The sequence below is a fragment of the Cydia splendana genome, chromosome 11 (genome assembly GCF_910591565.1).
Source record: "Cydia splendana chromosome 11, ilCydSple1.2, whole genome shotgun sequence".
Classification (NCBI taxonomy): domain Eukaryota; kingdom Metazoa; phylum Arthropoda; class Insecta; order Lepidoptera; family Tortricidae; genus Cydia; species Cydia splendana.
In genome coordinates, this window is record NC_085970.1 from 17272841 (window position 1) to 17299865 (window position 27025).

The following is a 27025-nucleotide window of genomic DNA, read 5'->3' on the forward strand; positions in this document are numbered from 1 at the left end:
AAAGCGTCCCAAAATATAACTAAAATTTCGTTCTTCCATTCATTTACCGTTGTTTAAACTTTTATTTACAGGTGCTGGTACTGACCCACTTCCCACGCTTCTTAGCTTTGCTGGAAGAAGAGATATTCAGCGCCAACTCGCCCATCTGGGACCCTGAGTACAAACAGGTCCCACCAAACCACCTTCAGGCTATACTGGACAATAAGACCAGTAAGTTTTTCATTACCATTTCCAGGAGTCCGAAAAAAATTTGAAAAAATTCCATAACCACATTCGACAAAACAAAAAACCGGCCAAGTGCGAGTCGGACTCGCCCACCGAGGGTTCCGTACTTTTTAGTATTTGTTGTTATAGCGGCAACAGAAATACATCATCTGTGAAAATTTCAACTGTCTATCACGGTTCATGAGATACAGCCTGGTGACAGACAGACGAATGGACAGACAGACAAACTGACAGTGGAGTCTTAGTAATAGGGTCCCTTTTATACTCTTTGGGTTCGGAACCCTAAAAACAATATTATGTTTTATGTTATGCTTACGAATTTCATGGGAATCTGTTGAAAAATAAGACCTGTAAAGGAGAACAAACGAACATACGAAAAAAATGTTTGTTTAATGAATACGAAAAACAAAACAACTACGAACAAAGATTTCACGCTAACTAGGTCAAAAACAATTTTGCCGTCCTCATTTTTACAGCTCATTCATTCATCAGAATTTAAGGAGACGTACAACATCATCTATACCAAATTCGAAGCACGGTTACCACACACACACACACACACACCGACACACACGCACACACACACACACACACACACACACACAAACACACACACACACCATACAAGGTGCATGCGCGTTTATTTAACTTATTAGTTTATAAATTGTATAGTTAATGCTCTTTTGTTAAATGTAAGTATAAGTATAGCATAATAATCTTAATGTTAAACTTGCTTTGCGCTCCAGGGCCCAAAGATACAGGCTTAGTCTAGTTTATTGTACTGCTAAACATTTTTTGTCATTGACTTTACACATGAAGAGTCAAAGAACCTTTGACATACAGCCTCAGCGTCATTTGTCAGTCACGTTTTATTTGTATTTCCACTCGGCATAGTTACCGCTCATTTTAGCCAAAACTGGGTCAAATCTCGACCTACAGGCCCGCACGATAACTTATCTCCGATAGTGCATCGTTCAGATAAACTGATTTTATCTCTCTCCTTACAAATGTAGTGGTGTATAGTGGATGTTAAGGTGAAAGTAAATATTGTTCTAAGTGTGTAATTTAGTGCAGAATGTGGCTTGATATTTCTGGCAGGATATTAAGTTTTAAACCATATTTTACCGACGGACGACCGGGATGGTTATTGTAAAAAAAGTCGTTGAGTATGTGATGATATTACATCATTAGGATTTATTTATTAGCTGCTTTTTCACAATTTCCCCATGAGAGATTTCCAAAGTAAGTCTTCATCAATATCTTCTAATCTGTTAATTTTGAGAGGATTTAAACACACGCGTATATCAAAAGGCTATACAACCTTTTAACCTATTTCCCTAGAAAATATTATTTAACATATAAACCACTTCCGTAAAAGTTTCCAACAGTAGCCCAGACCAGAGGTAAAACTAAACTAAAAAAAATATCGACACAAATGGTATTCTACTATTCTCGGTGTACATTTATAAAATAATTATGATATTGGAGTTATTTATGGTCTTCTAACATCATCACCATTATACACGGTGTAACATGAGGAAACCGAATAATTTTAACAGCGTATTCCTGATCATATTTAGATACAAAAATGTTCTATATTTTTTTTTGAAATTCGCCTAGTTTCAGAGTTATTACCATTTAAAAAATAAACTAGTTTTTATTGTTACATAGTGCAAAACGCCTTTTTAATTGCGATGTTGCTACTATGGGACGTAGTCTAAATATCCTTATTGATAGATGTCAAAAAGTGATGAGGAACACTTTGCAAAAACTAGGTTTTACGAAAAAAAAAGTAAAAATCTATTTTATGTGACAAGTTTACGAATAACATTAACTTTTTATGTACAAATACATTCAAAAACCTGAAAAAAACAAAACATAAAAAAAAAATTGTTTTTTGGCGTAATTGACCTAAACTCATATTTTTTTTCCTTCTTTTGACCTCAGAAATGCGTGGTTAAAATCTTACGCATTCCTCGTGAGCCTTGTATACTATGTCAAGCCATTCCGTCAGTAGAAAAGAGTGGCAAATTGTAGGCGCGAAGAGCTATCGTTCCATAGAAAATTTGAATTTCGCGCCTTTTCTTTCTACTGACAAACTTGTTTGACCGGCTATATTTGATAACTTGCAGCGCCGCGGCGGGGCGAATTCGAGCGGGTGACGACGAGCGGCGACAGCAAGGATGGCTTCACCACCGTGTCGCTCTCTGCTGGTAAGTTTGCACTTCACCATAATTCGAGTGGGTGACGACGAGCGGCGACAGCAAGGATGGGTTCACCACCGTGTCGCTCTCTGCTGGTAAGTTTGCACTTCATCATAATTCGAGCGGGTGACGACGAGCGGCGACAGCAAGGATGGGTTCACCACCGTGTCGCTCTCTGCTGGTAAGTTTGCACTTCATCATAATTCGAGCGGGTGACGACGAGCGGCGACAGCAAGGATGGGTTCACCACCGTGTCGCTCTCTGCTGGTAAGTTTGCACTTCACCATAATTCGAGCGGGTGACGACGAGCGGCGACAGCAAGGATGGGTTCACCACCGTGTCGCTCTCTGCTGGTAAGTTTGCACTTCATCATAATTCGAGCGGGTGACGACGAGCGGCGACAGCAAGGATGGGTTCACCACCGTGTCGCTCTCTGCTGGTAAGTTTGCACTTCACCATAATTCGAGCGGGTGACGACGAGCGGCGACAGCAAGGATGGGTTCACCACCGTGTCGCTCTCTGCTGGTAAGTTTGCACTTCATCATAATTCGAGCGGGTGACGACGAGCGGCGACAGCAAGGATGGGTTCACCACCGTGTCGCTCTCTGCTGGTAAGTTTGCACTTCATCATAATTCGAGCGGGTGACGACGAGCGGCGACAGCAAGGATGGGTTCACCACCGTGTCGCTCTCTGCTAGTAAGTTTGTTCATCATAATCGATTAATCATCTTCCTACATTTCATGATTTCTATATCTCTCGCATGAAATGGTGGTCTCTATTATAGTTATTTTTATAACGGGTAGCTGTCACGTGAAATTTCGTAGACATTTTTTGGAAGTTCAGTCCATTCATTTATTCAAAATATAAACATTTAAGTAATGAAAATGCGGTAAAAATATGTTTCTTCAATTATTTTTTAAATTAAGCCTAACCGAAGGAGATTTTAAGGAACTGTCATACTTACTTACTTGACTTTACAAAATGGGTCTTGGCTTCCAACACAAGAGCACACCACTTTGTTCGGTCCAGAGCGGTATCACGCCAGCTTTTGCCGACGCCGAGCTCACGGAGATCTGCCTCCATTCTATCTGCTCAACGATATTTATTATTTAGGATGACCAACAGGACGGCGTCCAGTTGGTCGACCCATGTAGGCCCTTTTGGCTGCCCGATCTTCACCCATCCTTTCGAGATAGCCAAGCCAGCGGAGACGACGCGCTTTGGTCTCACCTATTATAGGAACTGTCATAGGGTAGTTCCTATATCCCCTGTCATATGATAGTTCATTCGACGCGAGAGTTACAGTAGACATTGAATACAACTAAAATACAACTATTTTGGCCCAAACAGGTTCAATAAAGCAAGAGTCCCTCAAACGCGCCGCCGAGTCCCGAGGCGAAGCCGCCAGCGCCGCCGGCGGCAAGCGGCGGCGCGTCGTGGAGGACAGTGCGGACGACGTCAGCGAGCGCTGCGTGGCCGACATCGTGGCCACCATCACCGACCCCGCCTACATGTGCGGGCCCGACGTGAGTACCCGACATCAGTGACATTACACAAGCGTCGGCGCGTCGTGGAGGACAGCGCGGACGACGTCAGCGAGCGCTGCGTGGCCGACATCGTCGCCACCATCACCGACCCCGCCTACATGTGCGGGCCCGACGTGAGTACCCGACATCAGTGACATTACACAAGCGTCGGCGCGTCGTGGAGGACAGCGCGGACGACGTCAGCGAGCGCTGCGTGGCCGACATCGTGGCCACCATCACCGACCCCGCCTACATGTGCGGGCCCGACGTGAGTACCCGACATCAGTGACATTACACAAGCGTCGGCGCGTCGTGGAGGACAGCGCGGACGACGTCAGCGAGCGCTGCGTGGCCGACATCGTGGCCACCATCACCGACCCCGCCTACATGTGCGGGCCCGACGTGAGTACCCGACATCAGTGACATTACACAAGCGTCGGCGCGTCGTGGAGGACAGCGCGGACGACGTCAGCGAGCGCTGCGTGGCCGACATCGTGGCCACCATCACCGACCCCGCCTACATGTGCGGGCCCGACGTGAGTACCCGACATCAGTGACATTACACAAGCGTCGGCGCGTCGTGGAGGACAGCGCGGACGACGTCAGCGAGCGCTGCGTGGCCGACATCGTGGCCACCATCACCGACCCCGCCTACATGTGCGGGCCCGACGTGAGTACCCGACATCAGTGACATTACACAAGCGCCGGCGCGTCGTGGAGGACAGCGCGGACGACGTCAGCGAGCGCTGCGTGGCCGACATCGTCGCCACCATCACCGACCCCGCCTACATGTGCGGGCCCGATGTGAGTACCCGACATCAGTGACATCACACAAGCGACGGCGCGTCGTGGAGGACAGCGCGGACGACGTCAGCGAGCGCTGCGTGGCCGACATCGTGGCCACCATCACCGACCCCGCCTACATGTGCGGGCCCGACGTGAGTACCCGACATCAGTGACATGACACAAGCGACGGCGCGTCGTGGAGGACAGCGCGGACGACGTCAGCGAGCGCTGCGTGGCCGACATCGTGGCCACCATCACCGACCCCGCCTACATGTGCGGGCCCGACGTGAGTACCCGACATCGCACAATAACACTTAAGTTAGACCAAGTCTGCAACGATTTAGATAGCACGTTTAAAATAACACTTGCACTGCGTGTGCTATCAAAATCGTCGCAGACTTGTCTTGGTCTAAACTCTACGCCTATGTCTTCTGTAAACCTAAGTAGCCATCACTCACCTCATCTACAAGTGCGGGTGCTATTCATTTTCATTATTAATATCACATTGTGGCAGGGTTGCCATGTGAAGTTTACGCCGTCATCAAAATATGGACGTTTTCAACTCTGTTTCTACGATAAACTGAAATAAATTAATGTCATATAATCCAATGCACGAGGAATCAAACCACTATCTTCAGCATTTGCGGCTGACGCTTATAACCTCTTAGGCAACCCAGATCACGGTTCCACCCGTCCAAATTTTTCGAGTAAGTATAATGTAATCTTGAAAGGGCAGAGCATCTTTGGATAGGGTATTTGGTTCATTAAAACAATTTGATTTGTTGTATCTTCTACCAAGGCTCCAAAGTGTTCGCAAAGGACAAGTCTATTGGGCAAAGCCAGCTGACAAAGCTGAAACGGGAAGATGGCAGCATAGCGTCGAGCAAAGCGGAGGTTTTAGGTGAGATCGAGAGGTTCTATGGACAGTTATACACTTCGATCGCAAAGCCCGTTGACAGCTTGGTAGGAGATCCAAGAGCCAAGCTGTCCCGACATTATACCGAAGATATCCCGGACATCAGTCTGTACGAGATTAGGATGGCCCTGAAGCAGCTTAAGAACAACAAGGCGCCGGGCAAAGACGGAATCACTTCAGAGCTTCTGAGAGCGGGTGGAACACCGGTACTTAAAGTCCTCCAGAAGCTCTTTAATTCCGTCTTGTCCGAGGGCATAACGCCTGAAACATGGAATAGAGGCGAGGTGGTGCTGTTCTTCAAAAAAGGTGATAACAACCTATTGAAGAACTACAGACCCATCACGCTTCTGAGCCATGTCTATAAGCTGTTTTCAAGGGTCATCACGAACCGTCTCAAACACAGACTTGATGACTTCCAGCCTCCCGAACAAGCCGGTTTCCGAAAAGGCTATAGTACCATAGACCACATCCATACGCTGCGGCAAGTTATACAGAAGACCGAAGACTATAACTTGCCATTATGCTTAGCGTTTGTGGACTATGAGAAAGCCTTCGATTCGGTGGAAACATGGGCGGTGCTTGAGTCTCTTCAGCGATGCCATATTGACTATCGGTACATCGAAGTGTTGAAGTGTTTGTATAGTAACGCCACCATGTCGGTCCGAGTACAGGAGCAGAGCACGAGGGCGATTCCATTGCGAAGAGGCGTAAGGCAGGGAGACGTTATCTCTCCGAAACTGTTTACTGCCGTAATGGAAGACGCCTTCAAGCTCCTGGAATGGGAAGGACTTGGCATCAACATCAACGGCGAATACATCACTCACCTTCGGTTTGCCGACGATATCGTAGTCATGGCAAAGTCGATGGAGGAACTCAGTATGATGCTCGATGACCTCAACCGAGTTTCACAACGGGTGGGCTTGAAAATGAACATGGACAAGACGAAACTTATGTCAAATGCCAATGTTTATGGTTTCGAGCGGGTGATGGGAGTAGAAGTCAAACACCTTATGTGTGATAGTATAAGAACGTATATTCTCTAAATGCCTGCCTATATATACACGTTAGGTTGCGCTGACACAAGCAATACGCGTTTATGTCGCAGTAAACCAAAGCGTTACTGCTAAACACTAAATGTGGACAATCGCCATATTACACCTCCCCCGAACGTTCCTCTCACCGCCGGGGTGGCAGAAGAAAAAAATTAAACGCATGTTACTTGTTTACAATTTTTTCTAAAATCAATAAAAAAAATGTTAATAAATTATAATAGGTATAATGCAAACAATCTTTATTTAGCTTGACTTTATGTGTCGTATTAATGTCGTAGTCCTTGTAAAAAAATATCGTTATCTTTTAATAAGAAAATATTATCTTCACTTAAAATGTTATCATCTCTCAAACGTTAAAATATTAATTTACTTCCTTTTCTCATAAAATATAAATCTCGTTCTTTAAAAACATTTACCTACTCTTCATCTTTAAAACATTTACTATTCAACTTTAAAACATTTAAAAACATTTGGTATTCAACTTTAAAATATTCACTCTCGCTGTTTATAGTTACGGTACCCTATAAATCTCGTAATAAAAATAACTAATGCCGTATTAAGACGGAGTCCTAAGCTCCTAACATAATTAATGGGAATGGTTACCCAGGGCATGGTCACCCTATAATCAATACATCATGGGCTACGCTCCCGTGCGTACCCGAACTTCATAACTACACGCGGGATTGGCTACCCGAGGGCATGGTCACCCTAAAACACAATAATAGCGGCATATCAGGCCAGGCTGTACGGCTCTGCCTGTACCTAGAGACACAAATACATTAAGACTTAAAAGTCTCCTACAACTTTCACGGAGGATACTGTATATCACACTATGATCAAGTACGAAGGACTAGTGCTCTAGCTATAAGGTCACATTGTACGAATGTGCCTATTAAACTCCTTAAAACTTCTCAAACTTGTACCGTACTGTAAGGTTTTTTATAAAATAAACACTTTTATTTAACTTCCAAAATTAAAAAAAAAATTTTAATAAATCAAACTTTCGCTGTATATCAGGTGATCAGTCCGACACGTAGCTAAAGTATTAATCATTACTCAAAAACAATTAAATAATTTTATTGAATTGAGTTGTTTATTACTTAATCGTTATGCGATGTATCTAATTTCATTCATCGCTTAACAAACAACAAACAAACAAAATTTACTTTATTCATGTAGGCCTAGCAACAAGCTCTTATGAATCGTAATTAATCTTAATCTAATTATCAGAGCAATTTATTGATGTTAATATTATTCCATAATAAAATTGGATTATTATACATATCAAATTTAACACTAAAAATTTCACAAAAGGATCGTCAAACATTAAAAAGATTGTATAAAAAAATACTAGTCTAGAATTTCTAGAATAAAATCTAAATGTCAAAAAAAAAGCATAAGTAACAAAAGAAGTAGATAGTATTACATCGGAATATCCATTTCCTCATCAATAATCAAATATACCTAATAAATAAATAATCATTTCGAATAACAATTAATCCCACGTTGTAATATCATTCATGTAGTCTTGTGTGGTATAATAAGCTTTAGAAATAAGTTTACGCTTTACATAATTCTTAAATTTATTAATAGATAATTCAGTAATATGGTTTGGAAGTTTATTATAAAATCTTACACAATTACCCATGAATGATTTTTTAATTTTATGGAGCCGAGTGAAGGGCACTGCGAGCTTATGTTTATTTCTAGTATTAATATTATGAATTTCACAATTTTTCCTAAAATTTACAATATTTTTATGTACATACAGAATATTGTCATAAATGTATTGACAGTGCACTGTCATTATGTCAATTTCCTTAAATTTATCTCTAAGTGAGTCTCTATGGTTCATTTTGTATATTGCTCGAATAGCCCTCTTCTGCAGAACAAAAATGGTATTTATCTCTGAAGCACCGCCCCACAGTAAAATACCATATGCCATAATGCTATGGAAGTAACTAAAATATACTAATCGAGCTGTTTTCACGTCAGTTAACTGACGGATTTTGCTCACTGCAAAAGCTGCAGAGCTCAGTCTATTCGAAAGAGTAGCAATATGGGGACCCCACTGGAGTTTAGAATCTAAAGTTATACCAAGAAAAACTGTACTATCAACTAATTCCAATTCCTCATCCTTCACAATGACACTTGTTTGCACATGCCTTACGTTACTACTAGTGACAAACTTAATACATTTAGTCTTTTTCTCATTTAACAGTAAATTATTAACATTGGACCAATTTACTACTTTTGAAATAGCATTGTTTACATCATTGTAAGCTTGTTGCTGTCGTTTGACTTTGAAAATAAGTGAGGTGTCGTCTGCAAACAATACTATATCATGGTGGGTCTTAACAAGGAATGGCAAGTCATTTATGTAGATAAGGAACAGGAAAGGCCCCAATATTGACCCCTGTGGTACACCCATAGAGACCAATGACCCAGGTGATCGCTGTCCATTCACATCGACCCTTTGTATTCTACCATTTAAGTAGGACTTAAGTAAATTCAGTGCCGATCCTCTAACTCCGTAATAATAAAGTTTCCTGATTAATGTTTCATGACAAACACATGAAGTAATTTAACAATGCACCTGAAATTTTTACTTAACATATTAGGGCATTTCTGTTTAAAGTACCCAGAACTTGAATTTTAAAGTTTAGAATTTTTATATTATTTCCACTCAGAATCGCAATCTCTTTCGATACGAGAAAAAAGTGTCGCCAAAATCTCATACAATTATTTTCTTTTGTCCGTTTTATTAAGGTCATAGAGGGTTGTATTGAAAACATATTCAAATGGACCAATAACATATGCCTATTACAAATCAACTCCGAGTTCTCTCGCACTTCTTTGAAGTTCATCATCAGGTCCATCTCGTGACATGAGACCTAACTGCTCACCTAGAGGATTCTAAAAAATCCATACAAAAATTTCTATCACAAACCAACACCGAGTTCCCTCGCACTTCTTTGAAGTTCATCATCAGGTCCATCTCGTGACATGAGACCCAACTGCTCACCTAGAGGATTCTAAAAAACCCATACAACATATGTCTATCACAAACCAACACCGAGTTCCCTCGCACTTCTTTGAAGTTCATCATCAGGTCCATCTCGTGACATGAGACCTAACTGCTCACCTAGAGGATTCTAAAAAACCCATATAACATATGTCTATCACAAACCAACACCGAGTTCCCTCGCACTTCTTTGGAGTTCATCATCAGGTCCATCTCGTGACATGAGACCTACCTGCTCACCTAGAGGATTCTAAAAAACCCATACAACATATGTCTATCACAAACCAACACCGAGTTCTCTCGCACTTCTTTGAAGTTCATCATCAGGTCCATTTCGTGACATGAGATCTAACTGCTCACCTAGAGGATTCTAAAAAACCCATACAACATATGTCTATCACAAACCAACACCGAGTTCCCTCACACTTCTTTGGAGTTCATCATCAGGTCCATCTCGTGACATGCGGCCTAACTGCTCACCTAGAGGATTCTAAAAAACCCATACAACATATGTCTATCACAAACCAACACCGAGTTCCCTCGCACTTCTTTGGAGTTCATCATCAGGTCCATCTCGTGACATGAGACCTAACTGCTCACCTCAGGATTCTAAAAAACCCATACAACATATGTCTATCACAAACCAACACCGAGTTCCCTCGCACTTCTTTGAAGTTCATCATCAGGTCCATCTCGTGACATGCGGCCTTACTGCTCCGCTGGCCTAGAGGATTCTAAAAAAAATACACAACATATTACCTATATTTTATGTCTAAAATGGTACAATACGGTATGACGAAGCACGAAGTTTCCGCAACTGAAAAACCATCATCGTCACATCACTAGTCGAAAGGGAATAGGATAGCGCATTGCATTTTCAAGTTGACGAAAAGGGACGGACATACTTCGCCTCTGCTTACTGACCAGTATAAAATGAACCCCGCGGACAAGAAACATTATTCAATGAAATAATGAATTTGACTTTCCTGTGGGATGTTATTCCATCTGTTTCGTAAGTAGATGTCTTAGATGACTTGCCACACCATTTTACGCTGCAATATCCCAGGATTTCCCAATTAATTCAATAGTTTACGATTTATTTTCTTAGACTCGTGCACACTGCTAACAGGTCGTAACCTTGGGCGCAACTGATCGGAGCGGCGCGCGAACAATCTTATTAAAATATTCTAACTCGCGGCAAAGTCTCGCGGCCTAGTTAAGTTTTCTGTCGACGTGCGCACAACGTGTGGCACGCGCTGCAAATTGCAACATACATAATTGAGGACACTATTCGACACTTTTAATTTTTATATTATATTATGACTTCTTATGAAAATTATTTATGCTCGAAACGAAATTGAGTTTAGCGACAACCTTTAATAATTATGAATGATTTAAATATGACTGCTACTGCTACTGAATTGGAAAAAAAAATGCTGGCTTTTAGAGAAAATTAAATAAAATACTAAATTACACGTAGGATTTACATCCTATTGCTGCGTGGCTGGCCGTCCTCGGCTTCGTCTTCGTCCGGTCCGGTGCGAGTTCGCGACCGGCATTCTTGGCAGCTGTTGACGCGGCCTGGCGAGCTGGCACCTCCACGTGGCACTCGCTTTGTTGGTTCTTAATGCTGGTTGGTTCTGACTGCGTGGATTCTTGCGTTGAAAGTGTGATTGATTTTCTGGGTTGATCTTGACTGCGTTGGTTCTTCTCTTCTTTTGTGGTCTTGGTAGATTTTCCTTTTTAAGTGTTAGTTCCTTGGTTCGCTGGTCCGGGTCGCCATCAAATAACAGGAGAGATCTTGTTATGTTGTTTCGAGCAGTAGCAGGGAGTATGTATTGAAACACCTTATGTGTGATAGTATAAGAACGTATATTCTCTAAATGCCTGCCTATATATACACGTTAGGTTGCGCTGACACAAGCAATACGCGTTTATGTCGCAGTAAACCAAAGCGTTACTGCTAAACACTAAATGTGGACAATCGCCATATTACATGCCCATCCCAGTCTCTGTTGGGAACTCGGTACTCGAAGTTGTTGACTCGTACATCTACCTAGGACAAATAGTCCAATTAGGTAGGTCCAACTTCGAGAAAGAGGTCAACCGCCGAATCCAACTCGGTTGGGCAGCGTTCGGGAAACTACGTAATGTCTTTTCGTCCGACATACCTCAGTGCCTCAAGACGAAAGTCTTTAATCAATGTGTGTTACCAGTGATGACTTACGGCTCCGAAACGTGGTCTTTCACTATCGGCCTCATCTCAAAACTCAAAGTCGCTCAACGAGCTATGGAGAGGGCTATGCTCGGAGTTTCTCTACGTGATCGAATCAGAAATGAGGAGATCCGTAGACGAACTAAAGTCACCGACATAGCCCACCGGATTAGCAAGCTGAAGTGGCAATGGGCAGGCCACATTGCACGCAGAGAAGATGGCCGATGGGGTCGAAAAGTGCTCGAGTGGAGACCACGGACTAGCAAGCGCAGCGTAGGACGTCCACCCACAAGATGGACAGACGATCTTGTTAAGGTCACCGGAAGACGCTGGATGCGGGTCGCTTCCAACCGGCACGTATGGAGGTCCAAGGGGGAGGCCTATGTTCAGCAGTGGACGTCTTATGGCTGAGATGATGATGATGATGATGATGATGATCTTCTACAATCTTATATTAGCCAAATGGCTTGAAATAATTTTTTATATGATATATTTACTTGCAGGCGTTGTTCCAAATGCAAGCGCCGCGCGATGAGGCCGCTAAAGTGGAGGAGCAGCGGAAGATGATAGAGTTCCATGTCATCGGGAACTCTCTCACTGGACCTGTTAACAAGCAAACCATGCTGTGGCTCATAGGTAACACACAACATATTACGTGTTACAGATGTAGTGCATAATTAATTTCCATCGTATTTTCACGGAAACTTACGAAAGTTTCTTGCTATCTCAGTCAGTCACGGTACAAAAAGTACTGACATTGACTGAACTAGCATGACAATTACGAACGTCTCCGAGAAAATACGATGGAAATAGTTATTTGTTTTACAAGGGGGCAAAGTTGTTGTTTAACTGCTCGTGCTAATATTGATACCCGAGCAAGCGAAAGATTCCAAAATTGAACCACGAGCATAGCGAGTGGTTCGAAAAATGGAATCATGAGCGTTGCGAGGGTTTCAAAGCACGAGGGTTAAACAAAATTTGCCCCCGAGTGAAACACAAAATTTTTCACCACACCAACCTGAAGCAAATATTAAATGTAAAATATCAAACAAAATCAAACCAAATCAAACCAAATCAAATCCAAATGAATGTAATTAAAAATTTATCATCCAAAATCATAATTTAAAAGTCATTTCTACCAGCAAACATAAGAAACCAACTCAAAATTTGCATTTGATTACTTTGTCTCACATGTGAATAAAATGCAACTTTGCTATCAGTTTTTAAAGTGCAAAGTAAGCCTTTCCGAGCTGGTGTGGTGAAAACAATTATGCATTACATCTGTAAGTAGATTTAAACTAGTATTTGCTGGGCGAGAGTCATAGCAACTCGACCGAGGATATATTTTTCATAAGAAAATACAACTAATACATGTTGTAGAAGTTGATAGAAGTACTTATAAGATGTGTTTATTTTTCAGGTCTTCATAACGTTTTCTCTCATCAGTTACCAGAAATGACCAAAGAATACATCTCACAGCTAGTTTTTGACCCGTAAGTATTCATCCAAAGATTGCATTTCAGATAACTAACAGACTTTTACTTTGATTTTATTTTCAAATAAGTATTATTAAATATATTAAAAACGGGTCGCTCACGTATTTTAAGTCGAAAAACGCTCGACATGTTTCACTCTGTACCGTGGAGTATCATCAGGAGCTAGCGTTTACGGTGACGGGCCGGCGCAGACTGCGTATAAGCATTAAGAGCGCTATTACATTTCGGCGTTGAGCGAGTTTAGGTATTTTACGCGCTGCGGCAGGCCGTGCGAGCTCAGTATGCCGATCCCTTCTAACACACTCGCACTACAATGATGGATTAAACATTCTTGATCCTTCGCGAAGCATATTGAAATCAACCATAACAACACTAACTGTACTTAACTTTTAAAGTTCTAAAACTGTTATTTGGTAAGTACGAAAATACTAAATGCAGTGCAAATGTACATAGGGGCTGTTCATAAATTACGTCATCTATTTTTGACGATTTTTGACCCCCCCCACCCCTCAAATCATCCAAAAATCAAGCTTCGGATGAATCTGTTTCCTCCTACGTCATGTTACCATCATCCGATGTCCAGACCCCCCCCCCCCCCCCCCCACTCCTCCCATTTGAAACGACGTAATTTATGAATAGCCCCATACTCGTACTTATGAAGGTATATTACTCGAAAGAAATTATAGGTACCTACCTACTCGCTTATTTACATGTTTCGTCATTGCATTTGGTACCTATAGGTTGTAAAGTTTGTATCAACGAGGGTTTAAAAACGAACTGGTACTGAGGATCTGATGATGATTAAGGTGGTCACGGATAGTAGTAACATGATTAGGCTCGTTTGATTCGTCTCAACAAGATCTTTGACACTGAAGATACACAGGGTCTGATGATGGAGCTGGAAGGTGGCCACGGGTACCAGTCTATCATGTAACTAAACAACTTCGTGTTTGGGCTCGTTTGATTCGTCTCAACAAGATCTTTGACACAAGACAGTACTCAGGGTCTGATGATGGAGCTGGAAGGTACCATTACCAATCAACCATGCAACTAAACCACATCGTGTTTAGGATCGTTTGATTCGTCTCAACAAGATCTTTGACACTAGGTGATACTCAGAGTCTGATGATGGAGCTGGAAGGTGGTCACCGGTATCAATCAACCATGCAACTAAACCACTTCGTGTTTAGGCTCGTTTTATTCGTTTCAACAAGATCTTTGACACAAGATAGTACTCAGGGTCTGATGTTGGAGCCGGAAGGTGGTCACCGGTACCAATCAACCATGCAACTAAACCAGTTCGTGTTTAGGCACGTTTTATTCATCTCAACAAGATCTTTGACACAAGGTAGTACTAAGAGTCTGATGATGGAGCGCGAAGGTGGCGACGGGTACCTGTCTATCATCATCAGCTCCATCATCAGACCCTGAGTAGTATCTTGTGTCAAACATCTTATTGCGACGAATCAAACGAGCCCAAACACGAAGTGGTTCAGTTACATGGTAGACTGGTACCCGTGGCCACAGTCCAGCTCCATCATCAGACCCTGAGTACTAACTTGTGTCAAAGATCTTGTTGCGACGAATCGAACGAAGCCAAACACGAAGTGGTGTAGTTGCATGGTTGATTGGTACCGGTGACCACCTTCCGGATCCATCATCAGACCCTCAGTACTACCTTGTGTCAAAGATCTTGTTGCGACAAATCAAACGAGCCCAAACACGAAGTGGTTCAGTTACATGGTAGACTGGTACCCGTGGCCACAGTCCAGCTCCATCATCAGACCCTGAGTACTAACTTGTGTCAAAGATCTTGTTGCGACGAATCGAACGAAGCCAAACACGAAGTGGTGTAGTTGCATGGTTGATTGGTACCGGTGACCACCTTCCGGATCCATCATCAGACCCTCAGTACTACCTTGTGTCAAAGATCTTGTTGCGGCAAATCAAACGAGCCCAAACACGAAGTGGTTCAGTTACATGGTAGACTGGTACCCGTGGCCACAGTCCAGCTCCATCATCAGACCCTGAGTACTAACTTGTGTCAAAGATCTTGTTGCGACAAATCGAACGAAGCCAAACACGAAGTGGTTTAGTTGCATGGTTGATTGGTACCGGTCACCACCTTCCGGATCCATCATCAGACCCTCAGTACTACCTTGTGTCAAAGATCTTGTTGCGACAAATCAAACGAGCCCAAACACGAAGTGGTTCAGTTACATGGTAGACTGGTACCCGTGGCCACCTTCCAGCTCCATCATCAGATCCTGAGTACTATCTTGTGTCCAAGGTCTTGTTGAGACGAATCAAACGAGCCTAAACACGAAGTGGTTTAGTTGCATGGTTGATTGGTACCGGTGACCACCTTCCGGCTCCAACATCAGACCCTGAGTACTATCTTGTGTCAAAGATCTTATAGAAACGAATAAAACGAGCCTAAACACGAAGTGGTTTAGTGGCATGGTTGATTGGTACCGGTGACCACCTGCCGGCTCCATAATCAGACCCTGAGTACTATCTTGTGTCAAAGATCTTGTTGAGACGAATCAAACGAGCCTAAACACGAAGTGGTTTAGTTGCATGGTTGATTGGTACCGGTGACCACCTTCCGGCTCCATCATCAGACCCTGAGTATTATCTTGTGCCAAAGATCTTGTTGAGACGAATCAAACGAGCCCAAACACGAAGTGGTTTAGTTGCATGGTTGATTGGTACCGGTGACCACCTTCCGGCTCCATCATCAGACCCTGAGTTGAGTACTATCTTAAGTCAAAGATCTTGTTGAGACGAATAAAACGAGCCTAAACACGAAGTGGTTTAGTTGCATTGTTGATTGGTACTGGTGACCACCTTCCGGCTCCATCATCAGACCCTGAGTACTATCTTAAGTCAAAGATCTTGTTGAGCCGAATCAAACGAACCCAAACACGAAGTGGTTTAGTTGCATGGTTGATTGGTACCGGTGACCACCTTCCGGCTCCATCATCAGACCCTGAGTACTATCTTGTGTCAAAGATCTTGTTGAGATGAATAAAACGAGCCTAAACACGAAGTGGTTTAGTTGCATGGTTGATTGGTACCTGTGACCACCTTCCGGCTCCATCATCAGACCCTGAGTACTATCTTGAGTCAAATAAATACATATAGAATGTCAGGTCGTTTCAAATATTTTTAATCCTGTCCGGTAGTTTATTATACTGTACCATTATAAATTATAATACTATAAAAACAGTGCTAGGATCAAAGTCTCTCGTTGCGGTTTACACGCACACAGTATAGCGTTTTACACGGCGCCCGCCGCACACAATGATAAAAAACCTCGTCGTCGCCGTTGAAAATGTGCGGAGCCGACCGACACACGTCCTGCCTCTACAAGCTCTGCCGCGGCACTGAGCTGGCGCAGCGCGCGTCATCGGTAATATAGAGTAGTTTTCAAAAAATTGCCAAAAAATTATAGTAGAATTTCATAAACACTAATGTATACCAACAGTATAAGCAAACGTTGCAGATTGCTTGAGTATGAAAATGACTTCGATATTAAGTAGATTTTCGTAGGAATTGACACTTGTTTCGGAGAGAAAATCGAGTACGTTTTACTTTGATTTTCTCTTTCTCAAAGGTATGTAGGAAAAATATAGTTTGATATGCCTAAAGTACAGGGTATTAGTAATACAAAATAGCCAGGTTTAGCAGAGTAAAATTCTCAACATTTCCAAATAAGAGCTCGCCATTCAGTGCTTCACGGGGTTTTTCGGAAACGACCATCAGAAAAAAAATCATTACTAATTTAATAAGTCCTTTTTCTAATATTTACAACGATATTTATAAAGATAAGTAGACGCTTTTACTGGAACAAGTACTCATTGTTTCTAATAATGAGCGCAAAGTCCTGAATTTCGTCGACTAGTATCATCAATTTTGCATTATTTCGACTTTTCTTGTAAGAGCGCTCTTAAGCTGCTAAGTATTATTTTTAATATATGTTTGTTTCAGAAAACACAAGACTTTAGCTTTGATCAAGGAGGGAAGACCAATCGGAGGGATATGCTTCAGGACTTTCCACTCACAGGTATCTCGTCTCTTCAACTTTCGACTCATTATCTGGTATCTAATTCACGGCTATGTCATAGTTTCCCCTCTTCAAATTTTTTTTGAATCTCTTCGGGTCTGCCATCCAAATCTTAGTCCATTTGGCCCATGACCTAGAACTAGTTTCCAGGAAGAGGTATTGGATCGGGTATTTAATGATTACATAGGGTAAATCGTCAATAACTGGCAACCTTGCACCTTATACTAAAAATTAATTCTATTCACCTAGTAACAGAATTCATTTTTAGTATACCTCACCTTACACCTCACCTCACCTCACCTTATACTAAAAATTAATTCTATTCACCTAGTAACAGAATTCATTTTTAGTATAAGGTAACAATAATTGGCCACCCTCCAATAACTAGCCACCTTATACTAAAAAGTGAATTATGTTTATAGATGCATATAATTCATTTTTAATATAAGGTGGCCTGTTATTAAACAGTGGCCAGTAATTGACGATTTACCCTAATTGTTTTTGAAATTAACCTATTTTAAAAACGAGAAAACCTATTTTAAAACGTGACATAACGATAGGGTAAAAACCATCAATAGGGTTTCCTTAAATGAAGCTGCCGGCGTATTATGGATAGCTTTATCCATGAATTATGGATAGCTTTATCGATCTTTATCCACGTGATAAAATAACTGTCACTTTTTAACACCGTGGGATCCGTCACTTTCTAGTGACGGACACCGTTTTATCACGCTGTCACGTAGACAAGAACGACCATCATATCCGTACTGGTCTTTTGATATTTAATTAGGCGCCATATGTAACATCATCAAATTTGTCATAACTGTCTTACTCGGCGCTGATTTTGAACTAAACCTGTATTCCATCCAGGGTTTCAGCGAGGTGGTGTTCTGTGCGGTGACCTCCAACGAGCAGGTGAAGGGCTACGGAACGCATCTGATGAACCACCTCAAGGACTACCACATTCGGAACAACATTCTGCACTTCCTGTCGTTCGCAGATGAGTTCGCCATCGGTAAGGATTATAATGAATAAAGTAGGCCAGTTTCCTATTAATTGAGTTATTCTATGTAATCACTAATCAATGTATGGGAAAATGAAACAAATTAATATAGTTTTCAAACCTGTGTGACGTAATACATCTAGGTGTTCTGTTTAAAATTCACCACTCTCCCCCTCCCTCCACCTGACGCTCGACCCCCCCCCCCCCCCCCCCCCCACCTTGAAATGTGTCCCCGTTGGTGGTTTTTTGACATTCTCACGAAAAATATAATAGATATCAAAAAAGTGTCAGATGTCATGTAAACAAGGTTCTTTCAAATAAATATATTCTTATTCTTATGTATCACGTCACACAGGTTTGAAAACTATATTAATGTGTTTGTCTGAAAACATAATTACCCAACTATATATAAAAAAATAAATTGTTTTCTAGCAGTCACTCAGAAATAAAATTACTATTAAAACACACTGAATAAACATGGTCATTTTAGTTTTTGTGCTTCCATTCTGTCCGCACCTTTTACATTGTTCAAGATTTCGTAATAAAAATCACTTTCTATTTAGATAAGATAAGAATCCGTTTTTTTTTCGATGTTTAGCTTAGGGTAGTGTTCCACCTGTCCAATATTCGATCAAATGTGCATTGCGTCTCACTCTCTCATTAAGCAAAATGTGACACGCAAATACAAATTTGATAAAATATCGGTCAGGCGGAATACCTACCTTATATTGCAATCAACATTCTGAAACAGTCCGAATTACGTCAGTATTTTTTTTATGGTTTTCCCTTCATTATGATAATCATTACTACACCTTATAAAACAAAGTCACCCGCCGCGTCTGTCCGTTTATGTGTTTTAATGTTTGTTCGCGATACTCAAAAATTGCTGAACGAATTTTCATGCGGTTTTCACCTATTAATAGAGTGATTATTGAGGAAGGTTTAGGTGTATAATTTGTTAACCCGTGCGAAGCCGGGGCGGGTCGCTAGTAATTTATATAAAACTAGGACTTATGTCTAGGACCATTACCTCTCGGTATTCTAATCGAGGGTTGTCAGCACGCTCTAAATTCCTTATTCCGCGCTACAGGCATAGATGGTAGGATCCTATAGAAGTGATATACGCGTGCCTCCGTGAGGGACAAAACATACGCAATGCCCAATTGCCCAATTGCCCACCATTATACATACTAAATTTACGGTGGGGAATAGAAAAAATGTGAGACTGTGACAAGGACAAACGATAATAGCACTTTCGCTGCTACTCCTACTAAAAGATACATAAGACTATCCCGTTGTGTCAAAACACAACGTGTGTTGTTTTGTGTGTGTGTGTTGTGTGTTGTGTGTGTGTGTTGTGTGTGGCGTTGGATCAAAGCCACACGACTCCGCTGGCTCGGTCACCTGGAGAGGATGGGGGAGGATCGTGCTGTGAGAAGAGCGTATGTGGGGCACCCGGGCGGAAAACGTCCGTCGGGGCGTCCCAGATACCGCTGGAGGGACGAAGCCCAAAAAGGCCTGTCCGCCCTCGGAATACCCAACTGGCGTGAAGTGGCGCAGAATAGGGCAGAGTGGCGCTCTCTTGTGTCAGAGGCCAAGATCCTCTTTGGGTCACTGAGCCAGTGATGTAATGTAATGTAATGTAATCCCGTTGTGTCAGTTCCCCCCACCACTCATGCCTGATCCAGTTAAATAATAAATCCATGGCTACAGGTTACTTCAAGAAGCAGGGCTTCAGCAAGGACATCCGCCTCCCTCGCGCCATGTACCAGGGCTACATAAAAGACTACGAGGGCGCCACGCTCATGCACTGCGAGCTCAACCCCAGGATAGTCTACACGCAGTTCACCTCGGTCATACGCCGGCAGAAAGAGGTACATTCAGCAGCAGAAGTTGCTAAGCGGGCCAGGTGTTCAAAATGATCCTGACGCGACTTTATTGTTAAGAGAATAAGAGCGTGTCAAGGTAATAAAACACAGAGAAAGTTCCACTTGCTAAGGCGTGCCTTAATCTTTTCCTAAATTCACTCATTTATTTGCACTTGATTTTCTTTTTCAATGGTTATATGTGCTTTCTGACGGGCGAGACCATGTTTTTTGAGGGTTCCGTATTCAAAGGGTAAAAACGGGACCCTATTACTAAGACTCCTCTGTCTGTGTGTCACCAGGCTGTATCTCATGAACCGTGATAGCTAGAGAGTTGAAATTTTCAGAGATGATGTATTTCTCTTGCAGTTATAACAACAAATACTAAAAACAGAATAATAATATAATACATATTTAAGTGGGGCTCCCATACAACAAACGTGATATTTTTTGCCGTTTTTTTGCGTAATAGTACGGAGTCCTTCGTGCGCGAGTCCGACTCGCACTTGGTCGGTTTTATTTTTTTGTTAAGAAGCCGCAGCTAGATATAGATCAAGATAAGTCTGCAACGATTTTGACACCGCACGCAGTGCAAGTGTCATTTATACGTCATAATTTCATAGAAGTTTGACGTTTAAATAACACTGTTTAACAAAATCGTTGCATACTTGTCTTGGTTCAACTCTAAGTGATTATATAAGTAAGTATCATCATTACCTACTAGTAGGTTTTGTGACCTAAAAGGCGTATAATATTTTCTTTGGAAATACATATTTATTGTTTTTTTTTTTTTCAGATCGTTAAGAAATTGATAGATATGAGGCAGAAAGAAGTTAGGAAGATTCATCCCGGGCTTACGTGTTTTAAAGAGGGTGTAAGTATTTATTTTACATACATATTTGTGACGTTTTCGAACAAAAGGTACCACATTGTCGGTTGTCGATAAGATTGATTTCAAATTGAAGCTATATGGAAATAGTGCCTTATTGACAACTTACAATAAGTACCCTTTTGGTTGAGACTGGCACATTTTTTAATCTTAGAGTCATAAGATTGAAACAACACAAGATTGTCTGTTTGTTTATATAATCCTCAAAACTTCAATCGTTTCTTGTCATTTTAGCCTCAGTAAATAAGTACTGTGACAATGATGTTCAGAGTTATTCAGAGTAGAGATGATGCTTCGGGTTGCGGCGCGATTCATAGGGCAGTCCCGTGTGCACTGGTTTCATCACTTTCATCAAATGTTAAAAGTAACAGTGGACCGACGCCTTAGATGTTTGCCTAAACGCCGACACCGCACAAGAACACAGTGGGGTTGTTACAGACTTTTGCACAACTGCCCAAAAATTACAAACATTTCAAATAAGACACGCTAGCCCTGTAAGTAGTACCGAGCTGCTAACAATGGCAATGTATGCACCTCGGGTGCGCACGAAACGCATTATTTATGGTTTTTTAGTAATAATGATTTATTAAATGCATAAATAAATACAGAGAAACACATATATCTTACATTTTACTTTCTTCCGACATCCGATATCGGATCGGACAATGTGAAAACGCTCTTAGGCTCAATTCTGTGTTTGTCTGCACAGGTCCGCAGTATCCCCGTGGAGTGCATCCCCGGGCTGCGCGAGACGGGCTGGCGGCCGGCGCGTGCGCAGCCCGCCGACGCGGCCGCCGACGACGTCACCGCGCTACGCACCGTGCTGCACGGAGTACGTGTCAAGTGTATACTTACAAGCTACATGCAGTATGTGCAATGTGTATACAAGCTACATCCAGTGTGTGTATACAAGCTACATGCGGTATGTGCAATGTGTATACAAGCTACATGCAGTATGTGCTATGTGTATACAAGCTACATCCAGTATGTGTATACAAGCTACATGCAGTATGTGCTATGTGTATACAAGCTACATCCAGTATGTGTATACAAGCTACATGCAGTGTGTGCAATGTGTATACAAGCTACATCCAGTGTGTGTATACAAGCTACATGTAGTATGTGCAATGTGTATACAAGCTACATCCAGTGTGTGTATACACGCTACATGCAGTATGTGCTATGTGTATACAAGCTACATCCCGTATGTGTATACAAGCTACATGCAGTATGTGTATACAAGCTACATCCAGTATGTGTATACAAGCTACATGCAATATGTGTATACAATACTTTCCACTTCTTAAGATCGTAAAAGGCGTCTTTATTTCGTGTGTAGACTGCAGGAAATGGCTATTCATGCTAAAGTAAAACCATCTGTTAAGACTCTTAGGGCCACTTGCACCATTCACAAACCCGGGGTTAACCGGTTAAACCTGGAGTTACCATAGTTACCAGTACAATTTGACACAGGGTTAACGGTTTAACCGGTAAATCCCGTGTTAGTGGGATGGTACAAGTGGCGCTTATTGACTTAGCAATAGGGTCCGAAACCTGCCGAACAACCACAGTAGAGCCAGCCGCACATGAAATTGTAATATTTCCGAGTATTAGAGTATAAATGTAGACTGCTACGAATAGGTTATTTTATGCTTGCGAACGATCTATTATTTTTTTACTAGTTAAACAAATTTCGCAAAAAGGAAATGCAGGCCCATTGATGTCTTTTCGTCCGAGTTGATTAAAGTTAAGTAATTTAAGTATAGGTAGAAGGAGTCTTACGTACCGCCGCTTGCGTTAAAGTGCCACATTTAAATATTTATTGCAGGTAAAGAACCACGCGGCTGCCTGGCCGTTCTTGAAGCCGGTGGACAAGGCGGAGGTCCCGGACTACTACGACCACATCAAATATCCCATGGGTAAGATACATTTACAACATTGGGAAACTATCAAAATGAAATATTGGCGAAATTTATTAATATCATTTTTAGGGTTCCGTACCCAAAGGGTAAAACGGGACCCTATTACTAAGACTTCACTGTCCGTCCGTCCGTCCGTCCGTCCGTCCGTCTGTCACCAGGCTGTATCTCACGAACCGTGATAGCTAGACAGTTGAAATTTTCACAGATGATGTATTTCTGTTGCCGCTATAACAACAAATACTAAAAAGAACAGAATAAAATAAAGATTTAAATGGGGCTCCCATACAACAAACGTGATTTTTGACCAAAGTTAAGCAACGTCGGGAGTGGTCAGTACTTGGATGGGTGACCGTTTTTTGTTTGCTTTTTTTCTTTTTTTTTTGCATTATGGTACGGAACCCTTCGTGCGCGAGTCCGACTCGCACTTGCCCGGTTTTTATTAAATCCATTCCCAACTTTTTGGTAACTTACACGTCTGTACACAGAAACAGAACTCGTACCACAGTACTGCTTGAACTGTCTCAATGTACAGTCATGGAAACTTGTTAGACAAAACATAATATTATTGAAAAACGGGGCTTTTTTGGCCATTTAGGTAACTTAGATCAAAACTTTACGCTACAGTCAGCAGCAGAAGTTGCTTAGCTAAATAAAACTATATTAAATCTAAAAAAGGCCCCTGCGGCATAGTACCTACCGAAAACGCTGGCGGCATTTCCTCGCTGGATTGTTAAACTAATACGATGAGCTAGGAAGCTGCCAGCTCTTCTGTCTCCTGTGGGGTCTGAGTCTCTTCGACAGGTCTTTGAATAGACTCAGAGCGCCATTAATTTATAAAAGGATTATCGCCAACTCCATCAATCAATGTTTGTTGACAGATTTACGCACGATGGGCGAGCGTTTGAAAGCGCGCTACTACGTGTCCAAGAGGCTTTTCATCGCCGACATGACGCGGATCTTCACCAACTGCCGCACATACAACTCGCCCGAGACAGACTACTACAAGTAAGTCCTTCCATCAACGACAGTTAAAATTACTATACTCTGTATCTTGGTATTTAAATAAAAGTAAACAAAATCTACCCTCAAAAAGGGCTCCGCCAGTTGAGGGTAGATGAAAATATTACATGATCAAATAATGCAGGTTAAAGTCAGGTCGTTCAGTGACAGATCCAGACGGTTTTGTATTTGGTTGGTTAACCAATAAATCTTACAACTATCCGAAAATGTAAAAATTGTTTGTTACTTTTATTTAAATACCTAAAGATACAGACTATATTTTATTCCTCATTCTCTGAAAGTAGGTCATTGTTGAACTTCATAGGAAGTGTGCAGAAAGTAATACGCTTCTGCTCTAGAACATTTTACTTTCCAAGTACTTTTTTTACGATAAGCAATTAAAATTTCCATTCTGATATTTAACTTCCCATTCCATAAATAACGATACTTTTACCTAAATTATTAATTGAAAATATATACCTTACAAGAAATACTATAAAAGTTTATACTTAGCCATGTAATTTTTTTAAACACATGTATTTACTTTCCTCGTATTCGAAATGAAAAGTAGAGTGCTTAAACTTGGGTGAAATGCATCTTTTCTGCCTCGGGACTATTACTACCTCGTCTGTAATGAGTGCGTTCCTGAGTTATGGATGTTATGTATCTCGCCCATAGCACAAGCTTTGCTTAGTTCCGAGTTAGATGGATCTGTTTAAGATTGTCTACCATACTTAAGTTATTTATTTATTTTTATTTTATTCATTTGGAGATCCAACAGCTATGACATTAACATAGAAATTATATTAGATAAAGAAAGCCAATTATTTTAAGTTAATTTGTATGTCATGTACTTTTTAGGGTTCCGTATCCAAAGGGTAAAACCGGGACCCTGTTAGTAAGACTCCGCTGTCCGTCTGTCTGTTACCAGGCTGTATCTCGTGATCTGTGATAGCTAGACAGCTGAAATTTTCACAGATGATGTATTTCTGTTGCCGCTATAACAACAAATACTAAAAATAAAACAAAATAAATATGTAAGTGGGGCTCCCATACGACAAACGTGATTTTTTGCCGTTTTTTTGCATAATGGTACGGAACCCTTTGTGCGCGAGTCCTACTCGCACTTGACCGGTTTTTCATATTGGTGAGCAATAAATCATATTTATTTATTAATCATTAAATATATTTCCTAGGCTAAATGTAAGGCCTACGTTCAGCAGTGGACGTCTTATGGCTGAGATGATGATGAAATATATATCTTGTTACAGGTGCGCAAACACGCTGGAGAAGTACTTCCAAACGAAGATGAAGGAAGCCGGGCTGTGGGACAAATGATCGGAGTTCAGTTTCGACGCGTTTTTCCTGCGAGAACTCCACAACATCCCCGCCGCCACCCCTGCGGCCAACGCCACCGAGACTTGAATCTTTACTGTTCGGATACATAAGTGCACTTTTACCTATGGTTCGTTTTTTTTTAGCATTAGAAATAAGGTAAACAATCTTGATGTGTCTATTAATTGAAAAACACATTTTTAAAATAAGTTACGGCAAATATGTAACAATTATGAATCTAATATGATCATTTATATACTTCTGCTTTCATAAGTAATAGTTACTGATTTTTAAAAAGCGTTTTTCAATTAAAAGACATGTCAAGATCGCTTACCTTCTTGCAAGTTCTTTCTAATGCTAAAAAAACGAACTATAGTGTTGGTTAAGACTCGAGTCCTTTGAGTCCTCTGCTTCAAGACTCGACTCCGTTTTTGAGACTCTTATAATTAAGTCTAAACTCTACTTCTTTTCAACTTGTTAGAGACCCAAGTCTTTTGTAGAGACTGGAGTCCTTCTCAGAGCACTTTTGATTTCTTTTACAAAAAAAAAACACAACGCATTGGCTTTATGTCAAATTCGTGAATTAGGTACACAAATCATACAATAACGCCTAATTTCTTTACAGTTATTTATTAAAAACCTATAAAATTGTTGACGGAGTCTTTATTCAAAGACTCGAGTCCTGTCCGACTCGACTCGGGACTTAAAAGACTCAAGTTTTTTAAGCGCCGAGTTTCGTAAAAACGAACTAAGTTCTTCAAAGTCAGACTCACTCAGTCGACTCAAGTTCCTGCCAACACTACTTTTACCCGATAGTCTACTTTGGCCCCTTCCTTCACATTTATTTATTTAAACTTTATTGTACAGCAAAAATTGTACAAAAGGCGAACTTAATGCCAGAAGGCATTCTCTACCAGTTAACCCTCGGGCCAAACTGAGAACAAGCAGTAATAGGTGCAAGAAAAATTAAATATTAAATGTAAATGTTACACACATTACCCCGGCCACCCCTATGTGAACTTACGGTGTTACCACACGAATCTATCGATCGGTTTGTGTATGTAGAAACTATCGATCGATTGGTGTGGTAACACCTTTACTTTGAGATGTAACATATTTCAATGTTTGTAGTTTTATTAGTCAATCATCATCATCTTCCTCGCGTTATCCCGCCATTCTGCCACGGCTCATGGGAGCCTGGGGTCCGCTTGGCAACTAATCCCGAGAATTGGCGTAGGCACTAGTTTTTACGGAAGCGACTGCCATCTGACCATCCAACCCAGAGGGTAAACTAGACCTTATTGGGATTAGTCCGGTTTCCTCACGATGTTTTCCTTCACCGAAAAGCGACCAGTAAATATATCGATGATATTTCGTACATAAGTTCCAAAAAACTCACTGGTACGAGCCGGGGTTTGAACCCGCGACCTCCGGATTGAAAGTCGCACGCTCTTACCGCTAGGCCACCAGCGCTTTAAGTTTTATTAGTCAATAAGA

At 41.5% G+C, this 27025-nt stretch overlaps 1 protein-coding gene across 1 annotated transcript in view; it reads left to right on the plus strand.

Annotated features, from left to right (window-relative positions):
• LOC134794960 (histone acetyltransferase KAT2A) overlaps positions 1–27025 on the plus strand; it is a 37019-nt gene extending 9994 nt beyond the window's left edge. Inside the window, exons 8-20 of the mRNA XM_063766833.1 lie at positions 72–210; positions 2358–2438; positions 3781–3956; positions 12454–12586; positions 13371–13443; positions 17440–17515; positions 18386–18530; positions 20232–20392; positions 21180–21257; positions 21982–22104; positions 23101–23191; positions 24073–24199; positions 25465–27025. Of these exons, the coding sequence (XP_063622903.1) occupies positions 72–210; positions 2358–2438; positions 3781–3956; positions 12454–12586; positions 13371–13443; positions 17440–17515; positions 18386–18530; positions 20232–20392; positions 21180–21257; positions 21982–22104; positions 23101–23191; positions 24073–24199; positions 25465–25531 (1470 nt within the window). The 3' untranslated portion in view covers positions 25532–27025. The remainder of the gene's footprint in view (positions 1–71; positions 211–2357; positions 2439–3780; positions 3957–12453; positions 12587–13370; positions 13444–17439; positions 17516–18385; positions 18531–20231; positions 20393–21179; positions 21258–21981; positions 22105–23100; positions 23192–24072; positions 24200–25464) is intronic.